The sequence below is a fragment of the Polypterus senegalus genome, chromosome 2, assembly GCF_016835505.1.
Source record: "Polypterus senegalus isolate Bchr_013 chromosome 2, ASM1683550v1, whole genome shotgun sequence".
Taxonomy (NCBI): Eukaryota; Metazoa; Chordata; class Cladistia; order Polypteriformes; family Polypteridae; genus Polypterus; species Polypterus senegalus.
Window position 1 is genome coordinate 262,549,957 of NC_053155.1, and position 24,463 is coordinate 262,574,419.

General features: G+C 38.2%; 1 protein-coding gene across 3 annotated transcripts in view; it reads left to right on the forward strand.

Annotated features, from left to right (window-relative positions):
* sgcg (sarcoglycan, gamma) overlaps positions 1 to 24,463 on the forward strand; it is a 525,990-nt gene that overhangs the window by 216,760 nt on the left and 284,767 nt on the right. For 2 of the 3 annotated variants that reach the window (XM_039745447.1, XM_039745445.1), the window contains exon 2: positions 16,768 to 16,965. In XM_039745447.1, the coding sequence (XP_039601381.1) occupies positions 16,771 to 16,965 (195 nt within the window). In that variant the 5' untranslated portion in view covers positions 16,768 to 16,770. The remainder of the gene's footprint in view (positions 1 to 16,767; positions 16,966 to 24,463) is intronic. The other variant, XM_039745446.1, reaches the window with a different exon arrangement.

Genomic DNA, 24,463 nt, shown 5'->3' on the forward strand with positions numbered 1-24,463 from the left:
GCACTTTATATGAATGATCTCAAAGTGCTACAGAGTAAAATAAAGTAATAAAACAAAAAAATATTACGGACATATCTACTAACAACATGCCACCCCCAAAAAAAAAAAAGGACACGTCAAGTAGGACAAAAGACACAAACAATCAAATCCTATATAAGCAACATCTCCTGGAAGAATGGTCAGCTTAACAAGTAAACATTAACAAAAGAAAGGCTGAAAGACAAAGAAAAATACGAGCAAATAGATTGATTGAAGAAAAAGAAAATGAGCGTCAGAAAAACGCTAAAAGAGAACGACTCAGAAGAGCAAACCTTACAAAAAGTTGGCATTTACTTGCCAGAACCAGTATTCAGCCACAGTCAGTTAAAGCCCTCACTGACTCACTCACTCACTGACTGACTGACTGACTGAATCATCACTAATTCTCCATATATCTTTTGGGATATTTAAAATTTAAGTTTATTTTTTATATAAAATTACATAAGAGTAAAGAAATTTGAATGTTTGTTCTTTTAACATTTACTTTGTTTCTAACTTGTATAATTTAGACAGGATATATTTTTATGGAGAGCAAAATATTATAACTTATTTAAGGTTTGAGTTTATTTATTCTGGAATAATATTCTGTCGACTAAATAAAAATTCTTTCTATTTAAAATTTAAATAGAACTTGAACAGATATGATAGTTCATAATATCCAGGCAGACTTGCACGTAAGAGCGGGAGTCATTCGTTTTAACAAACAGCGTATTGCACTGATACGAAATAGCCTGCCCATTTAATTATTTAGGAATGGATAAATAAATTAAGATTTTGTACAAATAATGTTTTTCATTTTTCTTCCTTCATGGATTCTGGCACCCCCAGCAACAGTTGCTCGCACCCCAAAGACTGTATATATGTGTATATATATATATATATATATATATATATATATATATATATATATATATATATGCAGATATGTATGTATATATATGTTTATATATGTGTGTGTGTATATGTATATATGTAGATATGTATGTATATATATGTTTATATATATATATATATATGTATTTGTGTGTATATATGTGTGTGTATGTTTATATGTGTGTGTGTGTGTGTATATGTGTATATATATATATATATATATATATATATGACAGCAACACTCATCACTCACAACAGTGACAAAACAATTACATTGACAATCATGTTACGTTATTTTCAAAATGTTTCCTTTTCTTTTTCATTGCTTTTTAGCACACTACTTCTCGCTGCTGAGCTGGTATTTTGTTAGTGTGTGTATATATATATATATATATATATATATATATATATATATATATATATATATATATATATATTTACTAATAAAAGGCAAAGCCCTCACTCACTCATCACTAATTCTCCAACTTCCCGTGTAGGTAGAAGGCTGAAATTTGACAGGCATATTTCTTACAGCGTACTTACAAAAGTTAAGCAGGTTTCATTTCGAAATTCTACACGTAACGGTCGACAACATCCGCCATGTTGAACTTTCTTATTTACGGCCCCATCTTCACGAAATTTGGTAGGCGGCTTCCCTGCGCTAACCGAAACCGATGTACGTACTTATTTCGATGGTATGATGCCACTGTCGGCCGCCATATTGAACTTTCCAACGTCATTAATTCTCCAACTTCCCGTGTAGGTAGAAGGCTGACCCCATCTTCACGAAATTTGGTTGGCGGCTTCCCTGCACTAACCGAAACCAATGTACGTACTTATTTTGGTGGTATGATGCCACTGTCGGCCGCCATATTGAACTTTTCAACAGTCTTTGTTACTTATGGGCCAATCTTCAAGAAATTTGGTACGCGGGTTCCCAACGCTAACGGAATCCTACTTACGTACATATATACGTCCGTAGCCTGCAGATCAATCACCGTGTAAGGCGCCGTTGGGTCCCCCATCCCAACGCCTCCCATGTTGTTGGCTGCCTGCCTATATAAGGCTGTCCGTCGCTCCGGTCTCTACATTCCCTTCCTTGCTTCGCCACGGGTTCACGTCTCCCTGCTGATAACTACAGCCTTTTTATTTAATCCACGGCTTTTCTGATGTTTTATTGTTAGTTTATTATGATTATAGATATTGTATAGGTATTTTAGACTTACTTTACTTTGTTCAGGTATCCATTTCCTTTATCGTTCCATCCGTACCCCCATTAACATGTCTATCGAGGTGATCACCATCCATCAAAGAACTGTCACTTACCGAGTGGTTTCCATGCCCGGAGATGGCAACAACCTTTTCCATTCTCTTTGTTACATATTGCACGGCCATATCAGGTTCACTCTTGATATCCGAAGGAACATTGTGTCTTATGTATTGAATGACTGGGACAGGTTCAAGGTGTGGACTGATGATGGTACAGGAGATAATTATACTACACAGGAGCACTATAAGAGTGAAATTGGTATATTTTCCCTCAGTTTAAAAAGGTATACTTTTCTTCTTAATAAAAATTTTAAGGCAGTTATACGCCGCTGCGAAGCGCGGGTATTTTGCTAGTGTATATATATATATATATATATATATATATATATATATATATATATATATATATATATAAAATCCTAAGCCTAAAAGTGCAACGATTTTGTGCAACTATTTTATGTGATTTTTTTTTTATGTCACGTTTTTGTCACATTTAAAATCGGGCTTATTTTAAAAACCTACATATACAGTGGTGTGAAAAACTATTTGCCCCCTCCCTGATTTCTTATGCTTTTGCATGTTTGTCACATAAAATGTTTCTGATCATTAAACACATTTAACCATTAGTCAAATATAACACAAGTAAACACAAAATGCAGTTTTTAAATGATGTGTTTTTATTATTTAAGGAGAAAAAAAATCCAAACTTACATGGCCCTATGTGAAAAAGTAATTGCCCCCTTGTTAAAAATAACCTAACTGTGGTGTATCACACCTGAGTTCAATTCCTGTAGCCACCCCCAGGCCTGATTACTGCCACACCTGTTTCAATCAAGAAATCACTTAAATAGGAGCTGCCTGACACAGAGAAGTAGACCAAAAGCACCTCAAAAGCTAGACATCATGCCAAGATCCAAAGAAATTCAGGATCAAATGAGAACAAAAGTAATTGAGATCTATCAGTCTGGTAAAGGTTATAAAGCCATTTCTAAAGCTTTGGGACTCCATCGAACCACAGTGAGAGCCATTATCCACAAATGGCAAAAACATGGAACAGTGGTGAACCTTCCCAGGAGTGGCCGGCCCACCAAAATTACCCCAAGAGCGCAGAGACGACTCATCCGAGAGTTCACAAAAGACCCCAGGACAATGTCTAAAGAACTGCAGGCCTCACTTGCCTCAATTAAGGTCAGTGTTCACGACTTCACCATAAGAAAGAGACTGGGCAAAACGGCCTGCATGGCAGATTTCCAAGACGCAAACCACTGTTAAGCAAAAGAACATTAGGGCTCGTCTCAATTTTGCTAAGAAACATCTCAATGATTGCCAAGACTTTTGGGAAAATACCTTGTGGACTGATGAGACAAAAGTTGAACTTTTGAAGGCAAATGTCCGTTACATCTGGTGTAAAAGGAACACAGCATTTCAGAAAAAGATCATCATACCAACAGTAAAATATGGTGGTGGTAGTGTGATGGTCTGGGGTTGTTCTGCTGCTTCAGGACCTGGAAGGCTTGCTGTGATAGATGGAACCATGAATTCTACTGTCTACCAAAAAATCCTGAAGGAGAATGTCCGGCCATCTGTTCGTCAACTCAAGCGATCTTGGGTGCTGCAACAGGACAATGACCCAAAACACACCAGCAAATCCACCTCTTAATGGCTGAAGAAAAACAAAATGAAGACTTTGGAGTGGCCTAGTCAAAGTCCTGACCTGAATCCAATTGAGATGCTATGGCATGACCTTAAAAAGGCGGTTAATGCTAGAAAACCCTCAAATAAAGCTGAATTACAACAATTCTGCAAAGATGAGTGGGCCAAAATTCCTCAGAGCTGTAAAAGACTCATTGCAAGTTATCGCAAACGCTTGATTGCAGTTATTGCTGCTAAGGGTGGCCCAACCAGTTATTAGGTTCAGGAGGCAATTACTTTTTCACACAGGGCCATGTAGGTTTGGATTTTTTTTTCTCCCTAAATAATAAAAACCCTCATTTAAAAACTGCATTTTGTGTTTACTTGTGTTATATTTGACTAATGGTTAAATGTGTTTGATGATCAGAAACATTTTGTGTGACAAACATGCAAAAGAATAAGAAATCAGGAAGGGGGCAAATAGTTTTTCACACCACTGTATATGTTTGGTATCATTCTTTTCAGAATTTGTTGAACTTTAACTTAGTTTTTCAGATTCTTATTCCATTTTTAAATTCTAAAGTAAAAAATATCAAGAACTCACGTCCTTCGAGACGAGACTTTGTGCCAAGAGGTTTAACCACGCCCGGAGCAGAAAATTTAAAGACAAAGAGTAGGATAGCTGCTGTACAGACTTTTAAGTGTTCGAAGCGCCACTTGAGATGCAGATCACGCGGCACATCAGCAGCAGAAAGCCAGCAGGTGATCCAGGAAAGAGGAGGTAATAAAAAAAACTGTATTTGTTTCCCATTGTATCACCGTTTAGGAGGGGGTTTCGGAGGAGTGACCACTTCAACTTATGGTGTGTTCAGCCCCCCTCTTCACAACACGAACGGCAGTGAAGTGAACATGAGATTCTTGCAAGACACACCTTACTTACAACCAATATCAAATAAGAGAACAGGCAGCAACACACTGAATCGTGTTTTGGCTTTGAGCACAGACAGATCCAGGGCTGTCAGCGCATATGAAGCGTATAAGGACAATATGTTATAAATGAAATGTAGATGACTAAGTGAAGAAGAAAGCAGTGCAGAGATAAGAGACTCAAAACAGTTGGAGAGACTAAAAAGAAAAAGAATTATCTAGGTGTAAATTCAGAAAATAAGGAAAGTAATTATTAGCTTGGAACAAGTGGAATTGAAATAAATCACGTCCAATCCGGACGTTGGCGCTATACACATGCAGAGCAGGTTAGAGTTTATGAAAGTAGTGAAATTCGAAAGGCTCAAAATAAAAACTTTGGCGCAATACACATGTGGAGAAAGGTAAATAATATGAAAGTAGGAAAATTAGAAAGTATAAAAAAAAGAAAGTAAAGAGCTCAGTAGTGTAAACAGACGGAAATTATCACTCGAAAAAGAGAAAATAATCAACACGGACCAGTTGTCATTGGAAAAAAAGCAGGATAAAGAGAGGTCAGAAATAAAAGAAAGTAGAAAACAAAATAAAACGTCATAAAGAGGTTTAAAAACAAACAGGCCAAACACATGCAAAGCAGGTTAGAGATAATGAAAACTGAAATTCAAAAGACTAAAAAAAAACATTGGCGCGAAACACATGCAGATCAAGATACAGAATACGAAAGCAGAAAAAAAACAACTGTCAAAACAAAGAAAGTAAATATTGCATTAGCGCAATGAAAGAGAAATTATTACTCGGAGAAGTAACAAAAAGGAAAATAGAGATTGAATATTTGGACACAGTTGATATTTCAGAAGTATGTAAATATTGTAAGGCTTTGAAGTTTAAGTCAAGAGAATTTAAAAAATGGAGTTTACCTCACATGCATTTATTGGTTACTTTGCAAAAAAAAAAAATTAACTGCTGATGATGTAGATTGTTTTGTCTGTGTTGAAATTCCAAACAGAGAAACATATCCTGAATTATGGTACAAAGTCATTAAACACATGTCTCACTGACCTCATTAATAAGATTCAGCACATTTTGACTCAAAACATTCCAAATATTGTTTTTATAGAAGTTCTGAAGTAAAAGTGAAACTAATGAAATAGCAACAATTCAAAGAAAAAACAATCTCTTAAAAGTGTATACTGTATCCGAAAAAACAAAAACGGGGGTTGGCGAGCGAAACAAGCAAGGGGCAAAGCCCCCTCGTTGTAATTAAGAATCTTGCATAATCTAACAACTAAGATACAGATTCAGTTAACTTACTTGCACAGAGATTTCTTTATTTTTGCAAGAACATTAATGAGATGTGACAGAAAAATTGAAATGCATGTCAGCATACAACACTACATTTTATGACCCATGATGCTTATAGTGTTTTAATTTCATTGAATATCAAAGTCTTGTTGCTGCTGTATATCAAATTACCTAAGAGCTCTTTGATCATGAGGCTGTACATTACAATGAATACAAATATTAATGCAGCTGTCATACATTTAATCATAAGACATCCTGAACACACACATATTCTTTCAATGCATTGCAAAACTAAAAAGTTGTTATCCGTCAAAAGAAAACTCAAAATCTTAAAGACAGGTTTGACCTCAATACAATCCCAAAGTAAATTGAGCTATGAGTTATCATCTAATATAATACACATCTCCAGAGCCCTTCTGACAGAATCATTAAAATTCAGTTTACTTTAGATCCATTTGAAAATATTGTACATGTGCTGTTCAAATCAGGTTGGGGATGCAGATCGGGTAGCTACACTTGTATCCTGGACTGTTGTACGAGATGGAATGCCTGCCCTTAAAGAGGTTTACAAGATTTACATAATATTTGCAGAGAAGCATGTAACATGGGTAATAAAATACTAGTTAAGTTAGTAACCTTAAGGTGGCTGCTGGAATAAAATTTGGCAACGCATTACACTTCTGTACTGGGAAATATAAAAACACTACAGTAATATGTTACTGGTCTTTGATTAATACTGTTTGGCTTCCTAAGGACTATGATTTTGTATTGCAGAGATTTATTTTCTCCAGGGATGCTTCTTTCTGCAGCTTTTGTATTCTTCTCCTCCATTGTTACCTGACCAGTTACATTATTGGACAAATATAGTTAGGTTCTATTTTTTTGTTATCATTTTGAAAACTGTTTTCTTTTCCTATGTGTTCAAAACAAAATCTGTGTTTTTATGTGTATTTGTTACGTAATTTGCAAAGCTTGTAATTGTATTTAGCTGTGAATTTGTTACAGTACTCTGAGCGTACTCTCAGTAAAGAAGGCATGCTAAATAAAAATTAAGTGAATTTAATTTTGAATTAAGGCAGCATATCTGTCCAAAGGAGAAGTGTATTGTATTGCAGTAATATTCTAAATTATATTTACCACACTTTACTGTACTTTGCTGTCCTGAGCAGAACAGGTGCAGAATTCTGTACTGCTAGTAGAGATAGATGCTTTTGTGCACCTATGGAAAAATATACTTTTCCTCTAGTGTCTGAGGAGAAAATATGTTGGTGAATCATCTTGAAGAAAGCCAAGATGTGTTGCACTTACTTTAATACATTTATATAGCGCCTTTCCCATGCTCAAGGCACTTGCAGAATATAAAAAAGAATAGCAGGGTATACAGTATATAGCATTGTACAAACCAAATAAATAAATAAAGAAGATTAAGACAGTAAATTCAGAGAAAGCCTAACAGACAACATAATTGATGGTCTAGCACACACACACATACAGGTTACATGAGCATCTTGACAGAGAGGTAAACTGAGAGAAGGGTAATAAAGTCAAGTAGAGCTAAAAGCCTTCCTGAACAGATGAGTTTTGAGTTGTTTTTTAAAAGAATTCATGGAGTCAGCTGATCTGATTAATTTCGGTAGGTCTTTCCAGAGTCTGGGCACTATACAGCTGAAGGCCCTGTCACCCATGAAGTGTAGATTAGTGTGGGGCACAACAAGATTACCAGAATCAGAGGACCTTGGTGGGCTGGCAGGCACATAGTGATGGAGAAGGTCACTGATGTAGTTTGGCGCAAGGTTATTTAAGGCTTTGTAGGTTATTAGTAGGATTTTATATTCGATTCTGTAAGACACAGGGAGCCAGTGAAGACGGAGCAGGATGGGTGTGATGTGCTCGCTGCTGCTGGTTCGAGTGGGGACTCTTGCAGCTGAGTTTTGAATAAGCTGGAGCTGTGATATAAGATTAGAAGGACACCTGCCAGCAGTGAGTTACGATAATCGATGCGAGATGTGATAAAAGCATGGACAAGTTTCTCAGCATTATAAAAGGAGAGGAAGGAGTGAACATGGGATATGTTACAGAGGTGAAAGTAAGAAAGTTTCTTAATGTGATTTATGTGGGTGGAATAAGAGAGGGAGGAATCAAAAATGACACCAAGATTCTTTGCAGTAGAGGCAGGTCTGATGAGATCACCACCAAGATGGACTGGGAAGGAGCTCATTTTATTAAGTTGCATTTTAGTCCCAATTTGCAGGAGTTCAGTTTTGTTGCAATTTAATTTTAAAGAGTTCTGCTCCATCCAGGTTTTAATTTCACTAAGGCAGGTTGTGAGCTGAGAAAGCTCTGATGAAGTTCCACTTTTAACATTGAAGTAGAGTTGAGTATCATCTGCATAAAATGATAGCCCAGTCCATAGCTATGAATAATATGGCCAAGGGAAGCATATAAATACAGAAGAGAAGAGGGCCGAGGACAGAGCCCTGAGGAACTCCTTGTGTGACTGGCGCTGAGCTGGATCTGCTGTTGCCAAGACTAACAAACTCTTGCCTATCAGTCAGATAGGACTTGAACCACTGGAGGGCAGTGCCAGAGATACCCAGCATGTTCTCCATTCTGGACAGTAGAATGTCATGTCTGACAGTGTCAAATGCTGCACTGAGGTCTAACAGAATTAATATGCTGGTTTGTCCAGAGTCTGCTGCCATAAGCAAATCATTGGTTACCCGTAGCAGAGCAGTTTCACAACTGTGCCGTGCCCTGAAACCAGACTGAAAGGGTTCCATCAAGTTATTAGTGGTTAAGTAATTGGTGAGCTGGGAGGCTACAACACACTGAAGAACTTTTGACAGGAAAGGTAAATGGGGAATAGGCCGGAAATTGTTAAGATTGTCAGCATCAAGACCAGACTTTTTTAACATTGGGGTTACAGAAGCGATTTTAAAAGTGAGCGGCACAGAGCCAGTGTCAAGGGATGAGTTTATTATTGTTGTAACAGTCGGGATTATGGCATGAAGGCAGGATTTAAGTAGTGTGCTGGGGATGGGGTCCAGTACACAAGTAGTCGGCTTCATCTTACAAAGCAGGTTATTAACAAACGCAGATGTGACTGGTGAGAACTTAGAGAAGGAGCTGGATGGAGTTGGAAAATAGAGAGAGATATAAACAGATGATGTATTTATGTTAGTTGAATTATTTAGATATTTAATTTTTTTATGGAAAAAGTGGAGGAATTCCTCACAGATTTCAGTAGAAGAGATAGTTGGGCCAGATGCGTTTGAGTAGTTTATTAACTACAGAGAACAAAACCCTTGGGTTATCGTGGGTACTTTCCATTATTCTGCCATATTCTCTGTAAGCTCTTTGGTGGTCAGAGAAAGCCTGGATGTGCACGGTGAGGCCAGTCTTACGTGACATTCTCTCAAGGCGTCGGCCAGCTGCTTTCATAGATCACAATTCTGAGTTATACCAAGGAGCTAAACGTTTAAAGGAAACCTCCTTGTTTTAAAGGAGCTGTTTTATCTAATGCTGAATGAAGGGCTGAGTTATAGTGGTCAACAAGACTATCTAGTGTTAATGGAATAGGTGAAGACAGTAAAAGATCAGAAATGGATCCAGAAAGGATAGAGACAGATATTTTTAAGGTTTCTGTAAGAAATTTGTCGTTTACAGGTAAGAGGAGGTAAAGGCAGTGAGACAGTGAAAAATACTGCTTTATGGTCAGAGAGTCCCAAATCAGTGCTGTAAATATTGGCAGCAGATAGTCCAGAAGTGCAGATCAGATCCAGTATATGACCACCAGAGTGGGTGGGAAAATCAACATGTTGTGTCAAGTCAAAACAGTCCAGTAAGGATAGGAATTCATTTCTCAGTTTAGATGTAGTAGTGTCAATATGGATGTTGAAATCACCAAGAAGGATAATTCTCTGAGAATAAGAGCTTAGGTGGGTTAAAAGTTCAATCACATCAGATAAGAAGGATGCATTGTATTTGGGGGACGATAAAGAACAATGAGTGAGACAGGACCTGATTCCTTTATTAGTTTAAGAGCCAGGCACTCAAAAGACAGTGGACAGTCAATTGGGATTTGTTTGATGTTTAAGTCTGCTCTGATAATTACTGCAAGCCCACCTCCTTGTCTAGAGCTGCGAGGTTCTGTATGGAAAGTGAAACCAGGTGGAATCGCCTCCATGAGAGACGTAAATTTGTTCGGTTTTTGCCAAGTCTCCGTTAAACACAGTATATCAAGTTTGGTGTCAGTGATGAGTTCTGACAGCACCAATGCTTTGCCATTAAGAGATCTCGAGTTAAACAGTTCAGTATTAGTTAATAAGGCTGGCGACTGTGCATGGTTCTGATCTTTATATACCGTTCCTGTCCGCTAACAACAAAGTTTCATCTCCCTCCATGCTGATCCCGACAATATTTCATGTTATTTGCTGCTCTTTCATTCTTTCAAAAGTTCCATGTTGCTTCTGACCACATTTCAGTTTTTCCTTCCAAAAGCAATTTGAATTGGGCACATAGCCTGAGTGGATTCTTAAAATAACACAGTCTACAATATGGATTAAAACATCATATAAGTGTGAGTAAATGAGTTCATGAATGCTGCTACTTCTTTTTTTGTCTTTTATTAAGTAGATAAAAATATAAGTTATAATAAAACATACAAGTCAAAGTAATCAAACATTAACACGAAAATGTAAATGCAAAATAAAACACCCATCCCACAGAGCCCACCCCACAGCTCCAGATAGCACAAGTTAATCATGGAGGAGAGAGGCGCAGCTACACACAAAAAAAACTAAGCTGTCATTAAGTAGAGCTCCCGTCCATGTCAGTCTGAGTAAGTTATTTATTTATATATGGTTCTCACATCAAAACATTTGAGCCAGTAGCACTATTAATTCTATCACTAGATAGCTCAAGAAGCATAAGGTTGTAGAATGAGGAATTTCCAAATGTAATGGGATTTAGAGTGAGGAGATTTCCAACTTAAAGCTAGGGCTAATTTGGCAATGATTATGCTCCAATAGAACAATCTCTGCTGGAAAGAAGAAAGAGAAAGAGCCTTAAGTTCATGAATGTTCATTCTTTTTTTGCTGTATAATTAGAGCTAAGAGGCCCATCAATTAAAAAAAAATTAAATATATAGGTGAATAATTAGACATCCATTTATCTCAGACATGTCCTTATTTTGAGACCTAAAATATCGGCCCGGTTAGTATTTATAAAAACTCTAGAATTGTTCAGGATTTTGTTTGGATCGTATCTGAAGACTGTGTAAACAAACTATAGACCTACATAATCTGTCAGTTCTGTATACACAGATGTTTGTTTGAACTTGCTTGCTGTGTAACTTGGAAGTGTGTGTGTGAAATGTCAAGTTTGTTACAAGAAAAACATACAAGACAATTTGATTCATTTGATAGGTAGGACTCCACCACCACCTACGTATGTAGGTGCACAAATGAAGGTGTCCATTTACACAAGAGTTAAAATTAAATAAATAAATACCAATGTTTTTGATCTGGACGCAACGAATGTACAATATATAGAGCTGGGATGTGTAACTTGAAGCTCATGTTTACTCTGCAAAGCACAAAACTGTTGTTAAAGGGAGAAAGCTTGTCAGCAAAAGTGACAGACTATTTTATAAGACGTAATTCTTCATGCAAGAAAATGTTAATGGATCATTTTTACAACCAATGAGCACCTATGTCATGATGTACATAGCTGTCAACATTTTTACCTTAGATGTTGGGAGTTCTTTGGAGCTAGAAAAAAAATAAGTTGAATATGAATTCAAATATTTAAAATGATGGAATTTTTTAATTGCAAAACATGAAGGTACATGCTCGGTGTCAGATATACCACTCCCTACAAAACCTGACCTTCCTAATAGACAGATTCACTGGCATGCATAAGAAAATCATTTACAATTAATACTATCCATATAAGCCAAAGGCAAGATGCGAGCACAGCGGAACACCAATCTTGCCTACACAAAGGGGATACAGTTGAAGTCAGAAGTTAGTTCATACTTAGGGTGAATTCTTAAAAACTCACTTAATAACACCTCCACGGATTTTACATGGCCTTAAGCATGCCTCCAAAGTTGTGGCAAAACGGCTTAAGGACAACAAGGTCAAGGTATTGGAGTGGCCACCACAAAGCACTGACCTCAATCTGATATGCCGCATTTATAGTTAGTATAAAATCTATGGAGGGGGTTATAAATTGAATTTTAAAGAATTCACCATAAGCATATGTAAACTTCTGATTTCAATCGTACATATATGAATGGAAACCAACAGCACCAGTAAACACTATTGTGCATATCAGTTTACATGCTACACCACAATGCCTTTAATAATTAATTTCAAAACTCAATTTAACAAAAAAGATGCTACTGCATCACTTTTTGATGGCTTGCACTTTTACAGTGAAATAATCTTGATTAGAATCAGTTTTATATACATTCATTTTTTCAAGAATTTCTTCAGCGGTTCATCTACACACTGACTACCTGCTGCTAATCACCTTCCCACTTTGGGTGGTTGTTGCAAGGCTTGCTCCTGGCTTGGTTGAGCATAAAATCCACAATTTGAGAAGATGTAGAAAAAATCTGAAAGCTGCAGGGTTTCAGGAGTCTGAGTACAGACGATAACTTTGTGAGTCAATTTACTTGTATTAAAGAGAATGCTGAAGTCTTGGAGAGTTAATAGAAGTGCTGATGTCAAGGAATGAAGAGTTGTGTGCGATAAATGATCTCTGAACAAGAGAGATGAATGGAAATTGGAAAGTGTAAATGAATTCCTAAAGCTGCTTTCTGGAGCAGGGTATAGCACCAACACAATTATCAATATATACTGTATACCAGGCATGTCAAACTCACTACCATTGGTGGGCCGCTTCGACTGCCATGTGGGGATAGGATGTTGGAAATGGAAGCAGCTTCAATAGCTTCTTTCGCGTTAGTTTAATCTTCTCCTATTTACAAGTTATGCTGATGAGAATTTTTCTCAGCATTTCCTTGCGATAATACACTTTCAGGGTGCAAATGATGCCCAAATCCAATGGCTGAAGCACTGCCGTGCAATTGGGTGGGAGGAATTCAGCGTGAACATTATCTAAATGCGGAAGCATGTTGTGGTCAGCACAGTTATCCATTTCTTCTTCATATTGTGAGGTTTCTGAACTCTTTTGGGATCCCCCACCCAACGGGAATGACACGCTGAAGTGCATCCCGAAGGGCTATTGCCACGTGTGAGACTGATTGTCTGGGTCCCAAGAGAGTTTAAAAACCTCATATTTTCTTGAATGAGTGTCACATTAATAGGAATGTTTCTTGAACAAGCATCACTGCACATAAAAACGGCTTTTTCGGCGTCTTCAAATGCAGCAGTTCACATACGTTTGCAACCCGAGATTTTTCTTCTTTTTTGCATATAGCAAGTATGCCGTTTTTTATAGAAGGGTGACAATGAGTTAAATTCCAATGGATGTTTTTCAAATGTTGACGAGCAATAAGGAAAAGGTATCACTTAAAACCACACAAAACAAAAACAGCAATAAAAACAGTAGAAGGAATGTTCGAAGAAAGCAAATTTTTTAGAATGTTTCTGTTTGGGGATCGTTGTGCAAATGTCCACAACTGAGCTGTGACCACAGAATTAACTAGTCTGTGGATGATTCATTCAAGCATTTCATGGTCACTTCGTTGTAATGAAAGTATCTGCTGCTGAATGTACTTCGTAGTAATGAGATTTCTGTGGACTTGTGTCATATGGGGAAACTGTCAGAAACATAAAAATACTTTGTTGTAATACTCTCTCACCGCGTATCTCCTCTCTCTGCGCCGCTGCAAAGCCCCGTCAACCTAGCATTCTGAATAGTGTCCTCAGTGAAGGGGGAAGCCTTTTTACTGTAGCCCTTCACTAAGTGAGTCTCCATTGCTGGCAGTTCTCTCGTGGCTCGGTAGTAGGCCGAGACCGCAGCCTACCCGTTCAGTTGAGACTTCGCGGCTGCAACTTTACTAACAAATGACGTTTCCTGTACCGTAATGCCATGGGAAAACGTGCTTAGGTAATAAGGCAGAAGTAAGAAAAGTCAATAAGTAATGCTGAATATGCAGAATGATTCAATCTCAAACTATAGTAATCATTTTGTACAAGTTTAGTGCTAACTAGAATCCGTCATGTGGGCCGCACAGATTTCTGTTGCGCGCCGCGTGTTTGACATGCCTGCTGTATACTATACAAGTCACGTAGAAAACCAAACTGTCAAAGATGTTGGGATGCCCTCCTCCTTCCCTTTCACTCAACTGAGATGGTGATGAAAATTGCCATTAAAAGACAAACCTTTGAGTTTGAAAAACAGTTGTGCTAATCTGACATGGAGAGTATTTATGAGAGGGTCCTAGACTAGACATCAATAAAAGTCTCATCTGAGGGCAATGAAGCCTTCATGAGGAGGAGTGAGGAGTGGCTTTTTGAAGAAAAGTGTTGGCCATAGTAGTAAAGAAGAAGCAGTTAGTGCTCTGAAATCCAAAGCTGTCAAAAAAAATAAAAGCATATTTGTTTTCTTTTAAATATGAAGGAAGAATTTGACAAGTGGTCTCATTTGGCTGTCAAGAAAAGTTGAAATAAGAATTGTGGGGCAGTTAGAAGTGGAATAGAGCGTCCCAGACTTTGTGAATTTTAAACAAAGAAAATAGTCAGTGTTAGGAAGAAATTGATTTGTTGTTAATGGAAAGAGAAATGATAGGTATGACCATCTACTGGTAATTATCTGTTTGGGTGCTTTGTGTGGTGGGAAATTGACAGCTGTGTTAGAGAGTTGTGTCCTTCTGTCCATACGAATGCCACTTTAATGATATTGTCAATGCAGTGGCTCAGCATCCAGTGTGCCTGGTGTTCACACTTGATAAAAATGGACGTGATGTTTGTATGGATGAACAAATTCACTGTAAATTTGGTTAGAATATTGGTTTGATGAATTGCTAGATGGATGTAAAATGTCCACCAGACATGGTTTAAAAACTTACCTTAGGATTGATAAAGTTAATGGAGTTAGAGAAAACATCATACACTCTCACAGTACTTATCTCTTTTCTAGGGTGTGCTATGAGGTAAATATCAAATACCATAAAGTCGTAACTCCGGGTGCACCTCTGGGGATGACTCTTCAATGGCTAGATCCATTTGCAAGGTCAGGAGGGATAACATGAAGAAAACTGCAGTTTCATCATGTGCCACTGCAGAACACTGACAGTACAATAAGCCTTACTGACAGCCATTAAAAGCGATTACTATAATTAAAATGCAATATGAATAGCCTTATTACCAGCACTAAAAAGAGTATGACATGCTAAATTAAAACAATTTTATTCAACTGGACATAATCACTTTCTATGGAGTAAAAAATGTGATTAGTCAGAATTTAGATTTGAGAAATCTATAAAATGAGAATAAGATGTCTAAAATTCAGTATTGATATCTTAGAATGTAATTAAGAGATATCTGTAATATGGTTAGTGATATATATGCAATCGAGGAACTTTCCACACTGACTAGTATAGCATTTTCAATTCAAGGTATCGAAATTTACTACATTGGCACAGTGGTGCAGTGGGTAGCGCTGTTGCCTCACAGTTAGGAGACCCGAGTTCGCTTCCTGGGTCCTCCCTGCGTGGAGTTTGCATGTTTCCCCGTGTCTGCGTGGGTTTCATCCAGGTACTCCTGTTTCCTCCCACAGTCCAAAGACATGCAGGTTAGGTGCACTGGCGATTCTAAATTGTCCCTAGTGTGTACTTGGTGTGTGTGTGTCCTGTGGTGGGCTGGCGCCCTGCCTGGGGTTTGTTTCCTGCCTTGCGCCCTGTCTTGGCTGGGATTGGCTCCAGCAGACCCCCGTGACCCTGTAATTAGGATATAGCGGGTTGGATAATGGATAGATGGATGGAAATTTACTATTGGAAATTTGAGTATGAGATATTTAAAATTCTATTAACGCTTGTCAAAATTTGAAATGCATATATATCTGTAATTAAACTTGTTTTGATATTTTTATGTCAAGTTCATTAAGGGTATCTTTAATTCTAGTTTTGATCAATAAAAGTGTTATATAATAACATATATATATAATAATTACAGATCTCTCTAAATATCAGATATCTTTAATTTGAGCAGTCAAAATATGATGATAGATGTCTAAAACTGGAATAATTATGTTTATCATGTATTGTACAACTAAAATACACAGGGAATGCAAAGTTATATTATAACCTAAAATGTATACATTTTTTTAGAAGTCGTGTTACTTTTATAGTCGGTCAGTAGCAGATTTTATTGGTTTCTTTAAAGTATCGAAGATTTAATTTTGATCCTGAAACTCTCAGCAGAGCATAAATTGAAATTATTGATTCATACAGATTACATTAGGTTTTATTTTACTCTTTACACTTCTGGCCTTGTATATGAATTGTAGGAAGGCATTCTGCTGCAAACAATCAATTTTAAGTTTTTTGTTTTTTTAACAAATTTATACCTCACGATTCTTTTAATAGAAAAAATAAGCTCAGAAAATGGTTGGAGGAATAGATGAGATTGGATGCATGTATAATTTAATTATAATTAAATTACGTTACTTTTATCTTACAACGTTAGTTATGCTGATTATAGACTCATATTTTTCAGCAATGAAAAATGTTAACATGCCTACTGTATTCTTCAGCAGATGGTACGGGAACAATACACCAGAACTTCACAAGGCACAAGCCTGCAGAATCCAGAGAGCCAGTATGTCTACAAAATTGGGATCTATGGCTGGAGAAAACGATGCCTCTACCTGTTTGTTCTGCTTCTGCTTATCATTTTGGTTGTGAACTTTGCACTGACAATATGGATCATCAGAGTTATGTGGTTTAATCCGGTAAGGCTTATTTCAACAATGTATATTTTGTCATAATTTTTGACTGAATTTTATTTTTTCTCATTGAAATGTGCCTAAAATTGCTGTTATCAAATAATTACCAACTGAGGAAGCTACTATTTTTTTCATTATACAGTATAAAAAAACATATGAATGGGCCAAACTTTAGTACCTAAGGGTAAGTAACATTAACAAATACTGAGGGAACATTAGTGGGAGGAATCGTGAGATACATGCCTGAGCAACACATATATTCTACCAGGTAATTCCATCTGAAACATTTCCTATATTCTTATATTTGATGTTTTCTTTCTGTTATGTAGACAAATCTGATTACTTTATTATCTACTTTAATTTTATTTATTCAAGAATTTCTTATTTTGATGTTTTTTTTGTTAATGGCTTACTGTGTAGCCAAAAATATAGCAGAGCTTCAACTGGTTTTCCAAATCCACCTACTTTCATTCATCCATTCATATTCTGAATCTTTTTATTTCTATTATGGAATTATGAGAAGCTGACATCTATAACTACATGCACACACACACACTTACTTAAGTTTACTGTATTTATATCACAAAATTGAGACTGGGTGCTGTGCTGCCAAGAAAGTGTGTGACAGAAATGGAAGAGAGTTGTAACCTGGCTCTCCTGGAATGCAAAGGGCTAGGTAGCCCAACATTCATTCAGGATTCATAGATCTTTGGTTAACAGGTTATTACAATGGGACAGTAGAGACCTGAATGTTGGGAAGAAAGAGACAAATATATGGGACATTGGGTATAAATTTATGGTACTTGTAAAAGTTAGCTTTTTTCAGTTTTATTCTCTCAATCACGATCACACTCTAACACCGTCCCCTCCCCCCCGCCTCTCCTGATCAGACTCTTAAGTAACAGCGCCAGCATAAATTTATACCCGATCTGACGCTGTTAGTTTTCAAATAATACTGCATTAGTGCGATGATGTTTTCTGACTGGTACTATTCAGGTCATAAAATGAGTTCTTCAAAATGCCACATATATTGTCTCTTTCTTTCAGGTGTGTAATAGAAACCACAGCATACAGAGAAGTGTGCGCATTGCAACAGGTACACATGTAAATGTAGAAAGGACGGTCCTTGCGTGTGTGTGAACTGTTAACATTTGAATTTGATGATTGCATATAGCGCTGAACTGACCTCATAAAAGGTCATAAAATGAATAATTCCAAATATCATATATACCTATGTCTCTGTTTTTTTTTTTTTTTTGACATCATAAACAATAAGGTGCATACTAATTATGCATGAGCAGGAATACTCAATAAAACAGTATAAACAAATAAAGTGACGGTGAGATACAAAGAAGGCAGATTCATCAGCGTTTGTGTGTCAGCTTTTATCCCTCCAGATCAGAGAATGTCCAGTTCAAAACCAGTGCCTCAAAACACTACTCACATCTACAGTTATTCCCGGATTCAAATAAAAACTAACAGCGTCAGATCCCTACGGCGGTAATATGTATCGTGATCGTGACTGAGAGAATTAAGGTAAAAAAAAAAGGTAACTTTTACAAATACAGTACTATAAATGTACACGGTCTGTTACAGACACAAATCAAATGTATGTATATATTGTATAATATTAACAATAAGAGCAGCTCACTACTGAAAACAGTAAATAAAGGAGACAGTCGGGATTGAACCAGAGACTCTTGATTATAAGTCAGCAAATCTTTCTGCTACGCCAATCAAACAAGGCATGAGCTGGGAGAACTTTGTGAACGTTCTGCGACGGTGGGGGGGATGGAATAGCAGGCTGCTTGCTGCTTGTCATAATTGGCACATTTATAGGACAAACGACACTGACGGAGAGGTGCGAATGGATTTAAGGTGGGCCGGATTTACGAGTTTTCTTGTAGGTTCTGGTAATTCTAGTGTTAAGAGGAATCAATCAATCAATCAATCAAAACCTATTTTGTCATTGTAGCAATGAGACATTGTACAACTAAATTTTAGGTGCAATTTTCCAGTGCAAAAAAAAAATTAATAAAAAAAATCACAATTACTCAAGTTAAAACTAAAATAAAAAGGGAATAAAATAAGACCAAAATAGTCCATAACAGCAGAACAATGTTTTCCACTCATACATACATCATATTGCACTTGTCCCTTATCCAATGTTAACTTAGAGCTGTATTGTAAACATGAGAGTGTATAGTATTATAAACATGAAGGTGCACTAGATCAGGTTGACCACTTAGCAGCATTCAGCATGGTGATGGCTGAAGGATAGAAATTGTTTCTCAGTCTATTTGTCTTAGTCTTTATGAATCTGAAATGTCTGCCTGAAGGTAGGCGTTCAAACAATGCATGTCCTGGGTGTGATGGGTCCTGAAGAATTTTTTTGACGTTCCTGAGGCAACAGGAACTATGTAGTTCTTCTGGTGAGGGGAGAGGACAGTCGACTATCCGCTGGGCGGCCTTAATGACACTGTGGAGCTCTTTCTTCTGTGTTACTGTGCAGCTGGAGAACCACGCACAGAGACAGTAGACCAGGGTTCTCTCTACTGTGCAGCGGTAAAAGGACACCAGAAGTTACTCAGGGATGTTGAACTTCCTGAGCACCCTCAGGGTGTAGAGTCTCTTTTGGGATTTCTTCACTACCTCAGCAGTGTTCCCCAGGTTAAGTCCTCCCTAATGGTGACTCCCAAGAAGCGGAAGTCTGAGACTCTCTCCACACAGTCCCCGTTGATGATGAGTGTCTCGATGTTGTCTGCCTTCTTCCTGGAGTCCAGATGAGCTCCTTGATCTTGGCTATATTTAGGAGCAAGTTGTTATTCCTACACCACGTTTCCAGCCGCTCCACCTCATCCCTGTAGGCAGACTCACCCCCCTCAGAGATGAGCCCTACAACCGTGGTATCGTCAGCGAACTTAACAATGATGTTACTGTAGTGGGTAGGAATGCAGTCATGGGTGTAGAGGGTATAGAGCAGGGTGCTCAGCACATAGCCCTATGGGGAACCAGTGCTGAGGCCGATGGGTGTGGAGAAGTAGGGGCCCACTCTAACCCTCTGAGTGTGATCACTTAGGAAGTCCTTGATCCAAAGGCAAGTGGAGTGTGGAAGTCCTATGTCTGACAGTTTGGTCACCAGTCTGTGGGGAAAGATGGTATTAAAGGCAGAACTGAAGTCTATGAAGAGCAGCTGTGCGTAGTTCCCCTGCTGCTCCAGATGGGACAGAACAGCATGGAGAACAGTGGCCACAGCGTCATCCGTAGACCTGTTTGCTCTGTAGGCAAACTGGTGCGGATGAAGCCTGGGAGGAATGAATGACATGATGTGGTTCCTGATGAGCTTCTCAAAGCACTTCATAACCACAGCTGTCAGTGCAACTGGCCTGTAGTCATTAAGATTGGTGATGGTCTGTTTCTTGGCCAGAGGCACTATAACCGAGGATTTCAGGCAGGAGGGCAGAGTGGACTGAGACAGAGACTGGTTGAATATCCTGGTGAAGACCCCAGCCAGTTGGTCTGCACAGTCTTTCAGCACATGTCCTGAGATGCCATCAGATGCAGCTGCTTTCCATGGGTTGACAGTCCTCAGCGTGCGTCTCACCCCGTGCTCCCCCACTGTGAAGATGGGCTGTTGTTGGTATCTGGATGTGTATCTGGTGGATCCACTTCAAACTGGGCAAAGTAGTGGTTCAGTTCCTCAGCCAGCTATAAATCACCTCCCACAGCTCCGGGACTGGTCCTGTAGTTGGTCATATGCTGGACACCCATCCACACTTGCCTGCTGTTGTTGGTATTCAGGAGTTCCTCGATCTTCCTTTTATAGTCTGACTTGGCCTCTCAGATGTCCCTCTTTAATTCCAAAGAGGACTGTTTCATGTATGTTAGGTAGAATGCCCAGAGGGAACTGGGCGGTCTCATGGTCTGGAATCCCTACAGATTTTATTTTTTCTCAAGCCATCTGGAGTTTTTGTTTTTTCTGTCCCCCCTGGCCATTGAACCTTACTCTTATTCGATGTTAATTAATGTTGATTTATTTTGTTTTCTTATTGTGTCTTTTATTTTTCTATTCTTTATTATGTAAAGCACATTGAGCTACTGTTTGTATGAAAATGTGCTATATAAATAAATGTTGTTGTTGTTGTTTAGGCTGGCACAGGCTGTGCTGTAGAGGACCTTGTCACCAGACCTGAAGGCAGTGTTCCTCTCTTTCAGCAGCCTCCAGACTTCCCTGGGCTTCTGATTGGGGTAGACTCGGATACGTTTATTCACTGTGACAGTGTCTGTGCACTTCTTAATATAACACACTTCAATGTCTGGGTGTTCAAAGATGTCACAGTTGGTCCTACTGAAACAATCCTGCAGCTGCTGAGATGCTTCATCTGGCCAGGTTTTAGCTGTTCTTGTGCTGTTAGGGGCAGTTTTCCTGAATGGGATGTATGCCAGAATTAAAAACAGTGACGTGTGGTCAGAGTGGCCCAGGTGAGGTAACGGTGTACTCCATTCTCACCACTTATTTTGCCCACTTACCACCATGGAACAATGGTGATGAACTCATCCATATCTGGCTTCCTGAACATAGCCACAAATCAACCCTCATAAAAACCATATAACAGGTGTGCATTGGGCCAGAAATAGGCCACAGCACAGCCACACTTGAAGCTTCTTAAGAAAATGTGTGAAACACAAAGTGAGCCAGAGCACAGGTATGGTTCAAAAATTCCTATATATATAACATGATTTTGGCCAGAGCACAGCTAAAACAAAAACTTCCTGAAAAAAAACAGTATATTAAGTTTTCAAAAAGAAGAGCAAGGACTAGATGCAACCATCTGTTAACCAATTTTATTCATTTTAACATTCGAATCCTATACCATGGCAAAATATGGTGCTCAGCTTGTACAAAGAAAGTCCCAAGCACAACTCTAGCAGATAGGTGTTTCTATAAGTGTACTTTCCATGCTCTTCTGTAGAAGTACAATTAGGAAAATCTAATGACAAAAAACACAGAAATCAGACATGTACTGTAGTGTAGCAGATAATCAATACTGCATTTTGAAACTGAAAGATGTCCAGTACTGCTATCAGCTGAGGATTTGCCAAAACTATAAATCTACCTACAGGTTGGGGAAGTCATGTCAGAAGTGGTCTTAAATAGAAAAGCTGTGAGCAAAAAGTATTATTCCAAGTTAGAAACGAGGGCAAATGACTCCCCTCCACACATAAGGGTTCGGTGCAAAAACCTGGCAGTAGTGCACCTGGAGTGATATCAAATTTGAAACAGTTCGGCTCAAAGAAAAAGCAGGTGTCAGTGGTAAGATCCTCACAGAGCGTTGATCTCAGCATCATCAAGCCATGCAGTCTGAGAGTACATGGAGAAGCAATAGAGAGACACAAATATTCTTTAAAACTGCACTAAAGTGTCCCTAAGAGAAATGAGGCAATATAGTCACAGCAAATATTGATTGAATGAAGGTTCTTGTTTACTGCTCTTAATTATAATTATTACTATTATTATTTTTACTAAATTATTTTCCAGGTTTCTTTGTTGGCGAGTTCCCGTTGAAGAATTTATTAGTAACAGAACATATTGTGCACACGCCAAAACGACTGAAGTAATAACTAACGAAGTGAAATTTTTCGATACCATTTTAACAAAGTTTACTGTCTGCTGTCGATCACTAAGCACCCTGGTAAAATGACAATAATACACTTTCAACCTTAAAATGCAGACTTCATCACATCATTGTGTATGACGAAACAGTGGGCTGGCGACTGCTCGCACATGTTTACTGACAGACAGGCCGGTATTTTGCATGGAGTATGCGTTAAATCAAAAGACAAACAGCATGCAAAGATGCACAAGCACAAGAAGATCGGTGACAATCACACCTTAGTGTGAATGCACGAAGTCAGAAGGGACAACTGAATTCCACGGGGCAAAGATATCTTTGTAACAAAGGACCTATATGATGGGCAGAGGAATTTTAAATGTTTTACATGCTTACCTTTTGTTTTGATGACCAGTTGCGTCATATCCAGCCTCTCATTGAAATTCAGCCGTCCCCTCAGCAGTGCCGTGTACTTAGAAATATTTTCCCGCACGCATCTCCAACTCTGATGTAATTTTCACCGGGACTCCCTCATACCCAGCGCGGGACATAAAACAACCTTCATGCAGCTCAGGGATATGCTAGGGAGCTCGTACCGACACATATGTTAACGACACATTCGCTCAACAATATATATATATATATATATATATAAAAAGCCTTTTGCATCTATTACAATATACTACTTTAAAGTTTCAATGAAAATTCGCCACTGGCAAACTAAGTACAAATGATATTAGTCATTTTTATAATAAGTTTGTTATAATATTAAGAATTGTGTCACTCTATCTGTTTTAGATCTTTTTATATGTATTTGTCATTCTTTTTCTGTGTAACATGCCATAAAGAGCTGAGCAAGATTTAGCATAGAGTGTCAGCATTCAGAATTGTTGGGCCAAGCAAAGCATAATGACAGACAGGGACATCTGGAAGGCTGTGTTGTAAACCCTAAAAAGGACTACGTGTCATTTGAACCGACTGTTTGAAATTGTCTGCCTTGTTTGGAAATGTAATGGGTGCTTGGTCGTGTAGAAAATATAAAAGAAGCTGGAGCCTTGCCAACTTTGAGAAACTGAGTGGACGGAATCTATAGGTCCAAAAGCCACCTCCGTTGTGACAAAAAAAAGCAGTTTCTACACGACCGACTCCCTGAAAAAAGAACTCTTTGGTGAAATGAAGCTGACTTGTTTCTCCTGTCTGTACAGCAACGTGAGCCGCATTAAACAAGCTAAGTATATTCTGTCTTTTCTGTGATTTTGTCGCCGCTTATCACTGAAAAGAGGGATATCGCCGTTATAATTTAGAATTATTTAAATAAAGGTTTATTAAAACGCCGCAATATAATAGAACATATTTCCAAGGAGCTAACACTCCCATCGGAAACAGTCATACCTATTTTTGGTCGCATTTGTGATCATTTTAGTTGAAGTCTGGAGCCCTGGCGGAACCACGGGCTGGGCCACTCAGAGGTTGCTCCTGGGCCACATGTGGCCCATGGGCCGCCATTTAAATAGGCCTGTGTTAGGCCTTATTTGGCAAAAAATGCTACAATGCCAGACATATTGGATTTGTGGTTAATTGCATTTGAGCAGTGTTTGGTCCAGAATCTAAAATGCATGCAGCCCTTTTACATAGGTTTGTTATAACTGAGCCACTTTAGGTCCATAATAAAATTGACCAACAATATGTTAAATGTTCTTGGTTGCATGTGGGCCACATTTGGCTCAGTATTCACATTCATGGACATTCTTAAATGTGGCTGGTTATAGCTGGGCCATAACTGGCACAAAACTGTAGTGCCAGACATATTTGACATGTAACTGATTGCATTTGGGCCTTGTTTGGCTCACAGTCGATATACCATAAAAATCATTAATTGTAGCTGATCAAAT